The sequence below is a fragment of the Convolutriloba macropyga genome, chromosome 2 (genome assembly GCF_964194025.1).
Source record: "Convolutriloba macropyga chromosome 2, txConMacr16.3, whole genome shotgun sequence".
NCBI classification, from domain to species: Eukaryota; Metazoa; Xenacoelomorpha; order Acoela; family Convolutidae; genus Convolutriloba; species Convolutriloba macropyga.
The window spans coordinates 62,413,561-62,426,268 of NC_134469.1; the positions used below are offsets into that span (position 1 = coordinate 62,413,561).

The 12,708-nt window shown below is 34.2% G+C and overlaps 2 protein-coding genes across 5 annotated transcripts in view; one reads left to right on the plus strand and one right to left on the minus strand.

The window, feature by feature from the left end:
- Positions 1–12,708, minus strand: part of LOC142334586 (uncharacterized) — a 270,416-nt gene that overhangs the window by 100,510 nt on the left and 157,198 nt on the right. The gene's annotated exons all lie outside the window — the stretch shown is intronic.
- LOC142334584 (uncharacterized) overlaps positions 1–12,708 on the plus strand; it is a 42,661-nt gene that overhangs the window by 19,850 nt on the left and 10,103 nt on the right. For all 4 annotated transcript variants that reach the window (XM_075382729.1, XM_075382726.1, XM_075382730.1 and 1 more), the window contains exon 4: positions 8,168–8,360. In XM_075382729.1, the coding sequence (XP_075238844.1) occupies positions 8,168–8,360 (193 nt within the window). The remainder of the gene's footprint in view (positions 1–8,167; positions 8,361–12,708) is intronic.

Here is a 12,708-nt window from a genome sequence, read left to right on the forward strand (position 1 = left end):
CCTCAGTCGTCGTTTTGCGGCAATATGGTTGTGTTACCTGTTTGCATATAGCCGGATTATTTTTCACGAATGAATTTTAGCCTAAGTTGTTTGTATCCAGAACATCGAGGTTAATTTGGAGACATACACGACATAAATTCAAATCAACTATTTACTGAGTCACGTCCGCTTCTATCAGTTTCATTTGGAAATGTGTCATCTCTAAGTTTAAACATCTGAGAGATCTGCATATTAGGTACTAATACTGAGTTTTCTTTCTGATAAACCCAAATCCGTAATCTAACATCAAACTCGAGAAAGCAAATTTCAATGCCTCTGCTCTTTTTAGAAATTCCTTCTCAAACACTGCTTTGCAAAAAAGTGTTCTAACGTATTCTATTTACTCGAACTGTTTACTTCGCATGTATTAAAATTAGGCCTGAAAGCGTTGGCGTAAAGTAATTAGTTTAGCCAGCTCCCACAAAATTGCATAAGTTAGCCGCTACTATCCGCCGAAGTAAATTGTGCAGCAAAGTAACAGCTCGTGAGGATATTCTGTTACTATTGTTAATAGCCGGCGTCAGCCTCTCAACAGCTATTATTTAGGCGCTCTCCTTTTTTTTACAATTCAAAGAATTTGTATTGTATTGGGGCGCTGTCTTTTTATGACTCGAAGAGGAGTATTGGAGATGTCGTTTTTAAATCAATTTTATTGGAGTGAATTTTGAAGTAGGAAATGAAACGCGCAAAATGTTTGTCGTGATTTCAGTGCTGAATAAAACTGAACATTGGAGCGAAAAGTTTTTTTTGTTCATACCACTGTTTTCGAGAGAGCGAGTTTTAATCACTTGCGTCTTTTAATAGCACTTTTTTTGCAAATTTTTCCTGTTAAGAGGTTTGATTATGACATTGTATTACTCTTAGGCTGGTTTTGATAGTCGTTTGACGTTTTATGGCAATTAATATGAGTTTTATGTTAATTTGGAGGTTTTTAATCTATTTTGCTAATTTTTAGCCGAGTTAGTGATTTTTGCTTTTTTCTTTTACTGCTTTGAGTGGGATTTGAATAGACGCTTTAACTTAAGTTTTTTTTTGATATAAAGTGATTACAATTTCGTAGGTATAAACGGTTTTTTGGTTGTTGAGAAAAATGACTACAAATCGAGAATTTTTATTTAAACTAATTTTCCTAATATATTTTTTCATTTTTGTTTTTAATTGCTCTTGAACGAAGTTCATAGCAATTATTGTAAAGGTGTGTCTTTTTTATGCAAAATTTCGCTTGAAAATTTTGACTTTTTGAGTGACTTTTACGCCCTTGACTTTTTGCGTTTCGCGTGATCTAAAATTCTCTCTCAATGACAATTTCAAGCAGCTGAACTCAATTGGCGGGAATTTAATACTAAAAGTCAAATGAAAAGTGTGCCGAAACTGGTGCCATTTTTCTCTTTAAATCTTAATAGTGGTATATGTTGACCTCTAATGTGGCTATTTGAAGCCCACTATTGAGCTTCTTAGTCCCATATAAGCTCCTCCTCCTCCTCCTCCTCCTCCTCCTCCTCCTCCTCCTCCTCCTCCTCCTCCTCCTCCTCCTCCTCCTCCTCCTCCTCCTCCCCCCCCCCCCCCCCCGACTGAATCAGGCTGCAATTGATTAGAGCTCCCACTGGTTGTTCGAGAGCAATTCTTCCGACGTTTAGTCGGTTATGTTTTGTTTTCTAATCTTGGACAAGTTTCTTAGCCTATTATGACTTACGTATTGTTTTGCAAAGATTTCAATAATCTATTTGCTTCAATGAACTTTTTTGGCTCTATGTACACTCGGAATATTAAAAAATTCATGATTTTTACTTTTTCAAGTTGTTTTTAAATGCTTTGTGTATTCTTCAATTTTCTATAGCATTTGGGGAGGCCTATGTTTCAAATTATTAATAGCCGCCCTCATCTTCTCAGCCGGCTATTATTGCGCTCGTATTTTTTTTTTACTTCGTCAAACTTTTTTTCGCTTTACCATTTTGCCGCTTTTTCGACATTTTGCGTGAAATCTTTTTGACTTCTCTAGGCTAGTTTCTCTCTTTTCTCATTCTGCTTAAAGTGAATTTGAACATCAGTTGCTCAGCAAAGCAATTCAAAATGAACAGAGTCGGTATAAAAAATTGAAGTCAGAAATAGAAACGGGATAAACCCATAAAGCCCAATTTTAGATGCCCGCTATTTGAACGTCGTTACGATAAGTCTTAGTTACCACCTCTAATGCTTGTTGGTGTTGATAGTAGCCCCTGTAGCCTCTCTCCAAGAAACAGAAGTATGTTCAACTACGAAATGCCATCAAAATAAATCGGACTTAAAAATATTTTTGTACAAAAATCTTTTTTTTTTCAATATATTCTATTCGTTCAATCCCAATCATGCTTATTGGAATCAACGGCGGCTATTTTCCGGCAATCTGCCGGGTATGTTTTGTTCTTTTTGTTTTGGTCCTTTTTTTGATGGAATTGATTTTAACTAATTTTTTTAAAGAAAAGTAATAGCCCCCATCAGCCTCTCAACGGCTATTATTTAGGGGCTCTCCTGTTTTTTTTAAATTTCGCTTTACCTTTTGATCACGTTTTTCGTTTTACAAAAGTCACAATTTTCACTCGTGTCTGCTGACTTACTTCACTCATTTCAACTAATTGGATTTTAAATTCTTTCACGTTTTGAATTACCCAATATGATGACTTCTGTCAAAGTCAAAGAGCAAAATCTAATGAAACGGGATAAACCGATAAAGCCCGGTCATTAATTCATTGAACATTTGGTTAGCAAAGTTCATAAGAGTGTTGGCTAGCTGACATTGGTATAAAGCTGATTAGTTAAATTGAGTATAATTTCAGAATCTAACTGAAATTGCACAACAAATTAGAACACTTTTTGACACCGAAAAAAGACGGTCTGCCGTCTTTTTTCTTTCAATCCCGATGTGCATCAGAGTGTCAACGGCGGCTATTTTGCCGGCTATGTGCCGGCAATGTTAAATTCTTTCACGCATTGAATTACGCAACATAGTGAATACGGTCAAAGTCTAGAGCAAAATCAAAAGTTCAAAAGAAACAGGATAAGCATATAAAGCTCGGTCATTTCTAAGTCATAGTGCATTAAGTCATTAAAATTCATTAAAGCGATTGCTCTTTGGCATTAGTATTATGCTTCATAGTGTTCAGTTTAAAACCTGAATTAATCGTAATTTAAGAATCTAACTGAATATTCAGAATTTGCACACCAAATAAATAAAATTTGACACTAAATAAAATAAATAAAAATTCGGTCAATTTCTATCTCTTATTTTTTTGTTTTTCAGTTTCAATCAGTATGTGCGTCAAGCGGGTCGACGGTTGCTATTTGCTGGCTACGTTTGAGTAATATAAGCAAATTTTGCCTATTTTCGTCTTTTGCATTTTTGCCTCTTCTTCGTCTTTTCGTATTTCTGCCAATTTTTGCTATTTCCTTTAATTTTGTGCTTTTCGCTTCCCTTTTCTGTTCAAATGTTTATTAACAACTATTCTAGAGGTGTTGCTGGAAGTCCCTGGAAGCTAGCCAGGGCACTAACAATGAACTAATTAATATAATTTTTTAGTTTTTTGTTTTGCTTTTATTGACCAGAAGCAGTAGTAACAGTTCTTGGGAAGTAGTAATGCTTGGGAAGTAGCATATTGAAAATCTCTTTATAATTTGTAGCTAGTTTTTTGAAAATTTTCAGAGAAAATTTTTTGATTGTCTTTCATTTCCTTTCCTCCGTTTTTTCTACTTGAAGTTTTTTCAAGTAGAAATCAATCAGGAGGTTAATTATGTTTGTTAGGCTGGCCAGTTTCCTCATTCGATTCGTTTCAGAACTTCCTCTGGCTATGTTTTTAGGATCTGTTTACACATTTTCATGATATTTGAAGTCAAATTGAGGTAATGATTTTGGTCACGCCGAAGCGGGAAGTGAAGCGAAAAAGCAAGTGGTTTTGCTGTGTAAAATTTTGCTCTAATTTAAATTAGAGTGACAAAATGCTCTTTGAACAAAAGTTCGCTTTCTCGCTAGTGGTTTTTTTTGTTCACGTGAGGTATTATGGCACGGATTTTTAGGTTTTTCGATTTGTTTGGTCTGATTTTTGTCCTGCTGTTTTGTTTTTGTTTGCTTTAGCTTTTGTTCGCGTTTTTTTGGCATACATAAGTCACGATTTTCACGTTTGACTCGTGACTCACCTCACTTATTGTTTCAGCTGAATGGATTTTGAATAATTCTTTCACTCATTGATTTAACGTAATGTGAATACTGTGAAAATCAAGAGAAAAATCGAAATAAACGGGTTAAACATGTAAAGCCCGGTCATTAAGTCAGTGCATTAGGTTATCAAAAATCATTGAACCGATTACTAGTTGGCATTAATATTGTGGTTAATAGATTTCAGTTTAGAAGATGAATTTAGTATAGTTTTAGAATCTAACCGAATATGCAGAACGATTATTGTGGCCAATTAAGAACTAATCCCGATTGCAAAGACTCTTTGAGTTATGATTATGCGTCTGCTAATATGCAATTTAATTCGCAATTAATGAAAAGAGTTGCAATTAATGAAAAGTTGAAAAATTGTCTTTATATAGTTTATTCCTTACTCCATTTATTCGTTGTTTTTAATTGCTTTGAAACGAAGTTGGTATTATTCATAATATTTTAGTTGCCCGCATTCAATGCTTTTTTGGTTACTGACTTCTGTCGGAATAAATAAGTAAGTAGGGCTTCAAGTTGCTGGGCTTTTCTCTTAGAGCTTTACTGTGACTGAGTGTGAATTGGTGAAAGGGTGACAGTGAAAAGTTGTGTGAGTGAGTGAGGGGGTTAGTGGGTGGGTAGGTGAGTGAGGGAGCGGTTTTTATTAAGTGAGTGAGTGGATGAGTGCATATTGAATGTTAGGAGTGGGTGCGAGTAAGTGAGAGCTTATTATTTGAAAGCGTGGAATGATAGTAGTTTTTGCTCTCGAACGAAGTTTGAAGCAATTATTGCAAACGTGTCGGTCTTTTTCATGCAAAATTTTTCATGTAATACTAAAATTCAAATAAAAAATGCGCCGAAATTTGTGGTTATAGTGGTATATAATAACTTTTGATGGCGTCATTTGAAGCCCCCTTACTGATTTCAGTTACTCCCCCTTCCGGACGAGGAAGGCTGCAACTAGTCAGCTCCAACTAGTCGTTCGAAAGCAATTCTTCTGACGTTGCTTGGTTATGTTTGTGTTGATATGCAATTATTTGGGTCTGGTTTGTCGTTCGTGCCTCAAGGCTTCATTGTAATAGGGAGGTTCCTCTTTCGAAACGCTTCGAGATGTCAGAAATGGAAAACGCTGCTCGTGGTTGCTTTTGGTTGCTGAAATTAGGGTTGCTGAAAGTCATAGAGGCACTCAGTTTTAGCATTTTCTTTTTTAGCATTTTAACTTTTGAAATTATTATTTGAACCTTTTGGTCTAATCTGTTTGCGAGTATTATTTTTGCTCTGCTATTGTATTTGTTTTTAATAGCCGCACAGCGATAGCTGAGGCTATTATTGGCCTTCTCTTGGTTTTTTTACAATTCAAAGAATCTGAATTGTATTGGGGCGCTGTCTTTTTTTTTAAGATCTGTTCACACATTTTCATGATTTTTGAAGTCAAATTGGAGTGGTGATTTTGGTCACGCCGAAACAGGAAATGGAGCGAAAAAGCGAGTGGTTTTGCGGCGTGAATTTTTTTAGCTCTAATTTTAAAGTAGAGTGAGAAAATGGTGTTTGAACAAAAATCCGATTTCTCGGTAGTGGTTTTTTGTTCACATGCGGCAATTCCACTCTGATTTTTACTGTTTTTTCGATTTTTTGGATCGGATTTTTTCTAAATGGTTTTCCCAATCCATTCACAGCTCATTCTAGGCCTAGTTTTTTGTTTGAATTGAATTTTCATTTCTCGCTAGTGGTTTTTTGTTCACATGCGGCATTTTGACATTGATTTTCTGTTTTTTTTCCTATTTTTTTATCTTATTTTTTTAAAAATGGTTTTCTCAATTCACTCATAGTCCATTCTTGGTCTAGTTTTTCTGTTTAGGCAATGAAAATTCTTTGAATTGTACGTCAGGACTTGTCCTGCTGTTTTTTTATTTCGTCATGATTTTTGTTACGACCATATGACGTCACAGCCACTTTTTGTTCATTCGTTCATGCAATTTCAACTGAATTGCATGTGTGACGTCATTTTTCGCTCTTAGTTGAGCGAGTTTTTTTGTTCATGCGCGTGATTAAATTTTTGGTCACACTTGACTTACCTCACTCTCAAAAATGACTTCCTCAATTTGAAATTGACTTTTATTTACTTTTTATTCAAAGAGATAAGGTCAAATGGGTGTGTGTCACTCTAAATGAAGGTTATTTGAGAGCAGCTAATAGAGGCAGCAAAAACTTATACAGATTTTTAATCAAAATATAACATATCAGCCTTCAATGAAAAAGACGATTTTTTTTGGTCTGTCTTTTTTACTGTTTTTTTTTGAGACTGCAGATCTGCAAAGCTATTGCGGCTGTTTTCTGGTAATCTGCCAGCTATGTTACAGATTTTTAATCAAAATAGAACAGATCAGCCTTCAATGAAAAGACGAAATTTTTTGGTCTGTCTTTTTTACTGTTTTTTTTAGACTGCCGATCTACGAATCAATTGCGGCTATTTTCTGGCAATCTGCCAGCTATGTTTATAATTAGCCGCGCTTATCTTCTCAGCCGGCTTTAATCGCGGCCGTATTTTTACGACTCGAAGAGGAGTATTGGTGGAGCGTCTTGTTATCGGTTACTTTGTTGGAGTGTTGGAAACAGGCTGTGAAATGCGTGGAAAGTATTTAGGTCAAATTGCTGAAGAGCAAAAAAGAAGAGTGCTTTTCTGTTCTTGCAAAATTTTTGAGAGAGAGCCAGAATTTTGACAAGCGAGTGAATTTTTATCACTTTCGCATTTTCAAAGCAGTTTTTTTAATTGCTCTTTAACAATGTTATAGCAATTATTGTTAACATGTGCGTCTTTTTATGCAAAATTTTTGCTTGACATTTTTGACTTTTTGAGTGACTTGTACGCCTTTGACTTCTTGCGTTTCGCGTGATCTAAAATTCTCTCTCAGTCACAATTTCAAGCAGCTGAATTGAATTGGCGGCAATTTAATAGTAAAAGTCAAATGAAAAGTGCGCCGAAACTGGTGCCATTTTTTACTTTAACTCTGAATAGTGGTATATGTTAACCTCTGTGGTTATTTGAAGCCCACTATTGAACTTCTTAGTCCCATTTAGGCTCCCCCGACTGAAGCAGGTTGCTATGGATTAGAGCTCCCACTAGTCGTTCGAGAGCAATTATTCCGACGTTTAGTCGGTTATGTTTTTTAGTTTAAACTCTTCGATATAATGGTTATTGAGTTCGAGTTCTCATGTCTTTTTTAAAGATAATTGAGTAAATTTGAGCATAGTTTGGCCAATTTTTGTCTGATTTAGGTTTTCTCATTAAGTTTGCTCATGTTAAGCTTCTGTTAATAGTTTTTGTTCAATCTTCAGTTTTGAGCTTATTTATAGGTGTTGTTCCTAAAAATGACATTGCAGGTCAGAGAGGGAGATTCACTGAAGTAAATGCAAATTTTTATTGTCGGTTTTTTCATTCTTTGCATCTGTTTTGTGTTGTTTTTGTGTAGGTGTTGCGTGGGTAAAAGCCTGAACAGAAGTCGTAATGAAATTCGTTTGCCAAGTTATTGATGGGAAACTGCATTCAAACTTTTTGTGAATAATTTTGTTCGAATGTTTTGCCGAACATATTTTTCTACATTGTCCTTCATTTGTTTTTCCTTTCCTCGGTTTTCTCTATATGAACTTTTTTTCTGTCAATTGGCAGTCGTATATTGAATGAGAATTAGCTGTGTCGAAAAGTTTTTGCCTTTAGTTGTGATGGAGCGGCAATTCTTAATGAAAATGTTTATCAAATTGTTTATCAGTTTTTGTTGTCAGTTACTTATCCATTGTTATTTTGCCTCTTATTGTTTCAAATTGATTAGCATAATCAATCAGAGGTTCATTATGTTAGTTAGAGTAGTCAGGTTAGAGTCGTTTCCGGATGTCTTCCGGCTATGTTTTATAATTCAAAGAATTGCTAGATTTGAATTCACCAGTTGGATGATTTTTCAGACTGTGCAGCGCTGAAGAACACTCCGACTTTCGATGCAGGAGGTTGGATGCCGTTTTACGAGAAGCTGGAGGAGTTTCCTCCGCTTTTATTTGTGTACAATAAAAAAGAAGGCAACGCGAAAAAGTCCTTGCCGGCATCGGCATTGAGCAAGGATGTTGTACGTTCTGTAATCAACTACGAAAAGATTATAAGGTAAGAAAAGGTTACTCATTCCAGTTAGTGTTTCGCATTGGTTCCTGGGATTTTTTTAAGCTTTTACTTTTCAGGTTTTGATTCAAAAGGGTTATAATTCAATATCAATGGTTGGTGGTTTTGAAATGGTTTCTGATGTGGATTGAAAAATAATTTAAGTTTTTATATGAATTGCGTTTTGTGCTGATGCAGTTTCTCAATTATCACGCCCATTTTCACATTACATATTTTTAAATTGTTTTTTTTTCTGGTATAAATGTTTTTCCTTGTGGCATACCTTTTCCGAATTCTGTTTTCAACAATTATTGGTGACTTATTGCTCGTGTTCAATTACTATCACTTGGTTATATTATTAATGGCCGCATCAGCTTCTCAGCCGGCTATTATAGCGCTCCTATTTTTTTTACAATTCAAAGAATTTGAATTGTATTGGGGCGCTGTCTTTTTTTACGACTCGAAGAGGAGTATTGGTTTTCTTAAGGTTTTTAATAGCCGCCCTCATCTTCTCAGCCGGCTATTATAGTGCTCCTATTTTTTTTTTACTTCGTCGAATAAAAAAAGTTTCGTTTACCTCATTTTGCCGCTTTTTCAACATTTTGTGTGATATCTTTTTGACTTCTCTAGGCTAGTTTCTCTCTTCTCTCATAAAAAATTGAAGTCCGAAGTAGAAACGGGATAAACCCATAAAGCCCAATTTTAGATGCCCGCTATTTGATTGTCGTTCCTATAAGTCTTAGTTACCATCTCTAAGGCTTACTGGTATTGATAGTAGCCCCTGTAGCCTCTCTCTAAGAAACAGAAGTACGTTATGTTCAACTACGAAATGCCATCAAAATAAATCGGACTTAAAAAATGTTTTTGTATAAAATTTTTTTTTTCATTATTTTCTATTCTTTCAATCCCAATCATGCTTATTGGAATCAACGGCGGTTATTTTCCGGCAATCTGCCGGGTATGTTTTTTTACCAGAAGTACTACTTGTTCAGGCGGCGTTTTGACCTAATATTGAACGTGAGTAAAATTAATGCCGTGTGAACTAACTTTTTCTGAGCGAGAGAAGTTTCATGCGTTGCCTTCAGTGAATGACTTTTTGTGTGCATTTAGATGACAGTTTTTAACCTAACCGTGTTTTCGTCCATTTGGCTCAATTTTTTTTAAAATTTTAACTTGGTTTTTCTGTGGAAGTAAATTTTATCGATGTTGCATGATTATGCAACCATCTGAAATCGATACCGCAATGTTTCTGAGATCTTAATAATGCGTTTCAAGCGCAAAATTGGCCCATATTTCTCATTTTTGTCAATTTTTACCCTTTTTTCGTTAATGTCTTCATTTTTGGCTCTCTGAGCGGACTTTTTTTAAAACCCAATGAGTAAAAATGTTAACGTCTCATCGAAAATTCCTGAATTGGATGCCTCTTTTTGGCGTGAGGTGTTGTGTTTTATAAAATTGTTCACATACTAATCTGATTTTGACGGTTTTTGTAAAAGTTTTCTGATTCTTTTGTTTGTACTTTGACGTTTATTTACGCTAAATAGTTTTTTGCTGACACATTGGTGTTTTTGGGTTCGTTTTGTTGCTTATTGAATTATTCTTGGCGATAACTCTTTAAAATTCAAGTGAAAATTTTTACCATATTTTGAATATCTTTTTAACTAATTGTTTTACTGTTTCGCAATTGAGCTGTTTTTATTTCTTCATGAAACAGAAAGATGGTTATGTAATGTTCTTAAACCTTGATTGCTTATTAACAAAAAATCCATGTTTGACCTCAATTTTTTTCATTTTGATTTTTAGAGTTTCCAATTTTGATTTTTTTTTAGTTTTGATTTTTCAGAAATTGAAAACTAGTTTTTAATCTTTTTCACAATATATTTTTTCTCAACGTTCTGTCATGTTGCTTTATGAAATTCTCCTAAAAGCTATAGTTTTATTCGCCCTGCCTTTAGTAAATTGAAAACTATCGATTTAAACAAATAATTTTTGTCTTTTTCCTTTGAATTTTTTAAAGTTTTTTTGCAATCGATTTTTTTCTACTTAATATGGCACTGAGGTTTTGCTAGCTTCACGTTTACAGTTTGTGATCAGCACTTGCTGCGAGTATTCATAAGGCTTGGTTTTGGTAACATTCGAATTTTTGCGTTTGAATATTGTTGTCTCTTTTGACTTTTTCATGATTAAGTTTGATTTAATTAATTTTTGGTCAAGCGACAACTGATGTTTATAGTTGAAGCGACAAAGTTTAGTTAGTTACCAATTGATTACTGTTTTTATATTGTAAATTTGTTTTGATTGAGAACTTTGGAAATTGATAAATTTTGTAACAATTTTTAACCATTTCTTGCAGTAATCAAATTTTTCTTCCAAGACAAGTTTGGGAGCCTAACATAGCTTGACTTTTGCTGATCGCTACTTAGCTGCTTTCAATTGCGTAAAAAAATTTGGCTTGTTTTATATATATAGGATTAGTGTAATTTTTGGGTTCGGTTGGTTTTATGGGCTATCTTTGCTTTTTGAATTTATTTTTGCTTTTAGTAGTAATTCCAGTAGGAACCAGTTGATTTGAAAGGTAATTTTTCTCGTAATTAGATTTTGATCATACGTGAGTTACCTCACTAATTAAAATGACGTTTGCACTTTAAAACGTAAGTTTAATTCGAAATAGTTTAAGGTCAAAGGAACTTATATGTGCAGTAAAGGTCCCTAATAAAAGGTTTCTTCGGAACGAATGTTCACGCGCTTTTGCTAACTTATCGCTGAATGTTTGTTACCTAGCGTCTTGAGAGGCGCCGATTTTTTTAGTTTAGATCTGTATGTTTCTATCTCTTTTATACGGCAGGCAAGTCTATCCTTTCGCAGCGATTCCCGCAATCTGCCGGATATGTTAATCATTTTTAACTCATCAACTGTAAATCATTCATTTGTTGACTTTGGGGCCGTTCTTGTTGAGGTAAAGCAATTATTTAAAATTGAACACTATGAAATTATAGGTAATTTCGGGTCATATAATGTTATTTTAATAGATTTTATTGCGTCTTCTTTATGCGAACTCTTTTTCGTCACATTTGAAAGCTTCCTCAACAGAAACTGAATTCAATATTGATTTCGTTATTTGGACGCGGAAGTTGTGAAAAATTGCAGACAAAAGAAAGCAAAGTTTACGGTAAAAATCTTTTCAGACAACTCTTTAGTAGCAGCTCAATTCAAAAATATTTGTAAGGTGATTAAAATTGAGCTTTTTGTTATACGGAAAATTGGCTGCATTTTGAAAATTGACAAGATTTCTTTGAGAGAACTTGACGGATATTTTTTCTGAGCGCGACGTTTTATTTTTAACTGGTTTTTCGACAGTATCAGTGAGCTGAGAACTATTTATACATTGAACTATTTAAACATTTATACCTAATAATGAAAGTGAGTAAAATTGCCGTGTGAACTAATTTTTTCTGAGCGAGAGAAGTTTTTTGTTTCATGTGCTGCGTTCAGTTAATGACCTTTTGACTTGGAAAAGAGTTTTAGAGAGATTGGCGCATATAGATGAGTTTTTAGCCGTGTTTGCGTACATTTGGCCCAATTTTTTTTATTGTAACTTGGTTTTTTTTGTAGAAATAAGTTTTGATCGATGCATCCTGAATATGCAACCATCTGAAATTGATACCAGAATGTTTTTGAGACTTGAATAATGCGTTTCAAGTGCAAAATTGGCGCATATTTTTCATTTTTTGGTTAATTTTTGGACTTTTTCTCCATTTTTGGCTCTTTGAGCGGACTTTTTTTTTTACCCAGATAGTAAAAATTTCAACGTCTTCTTGATAATTCTTGAATTGGATGATGCGTCTTTTTGACGTGGAGTGTTTTGTTTCATCAAATTTTTACACATACTAATCCGATTTTAGCGGTTTTTGTCAAAGTTTTTTTCTGTACTTTAAGTTTGTTTACCATAAAAAGGCTTTTGCTGAACTATCGGTTTTTTTTTGGTTTTCTTTGTTGGTTTTGGCAATAACCATTTAAAATTCAGTGAACAATTTTTACCATAATTTGAACAATTTTTTCAAGATATTTTACTGTTTCGCAATTGAGCTGTGTCCACTACTTACTGAAAGAGGAAGATGGCTATGTAATGCTGGTAAACCTCGATTGCTCAGTAACAAAAATTCCATGTTTTTTACCTCAATTTTTTAATTTTTAATTAGTTTCCAATTTAGTTTTTTGATATTTCAGAAATTGCGAATTATAGTTTTTCTATCTTCGTCACAATTTATGTATTCTCCGCAATCTAGCATGTTGCTTTCCAACAATCTTTTAAGAACTGTAGTTGTATTCGCCCTGCCTTTATTAAATTGAACAT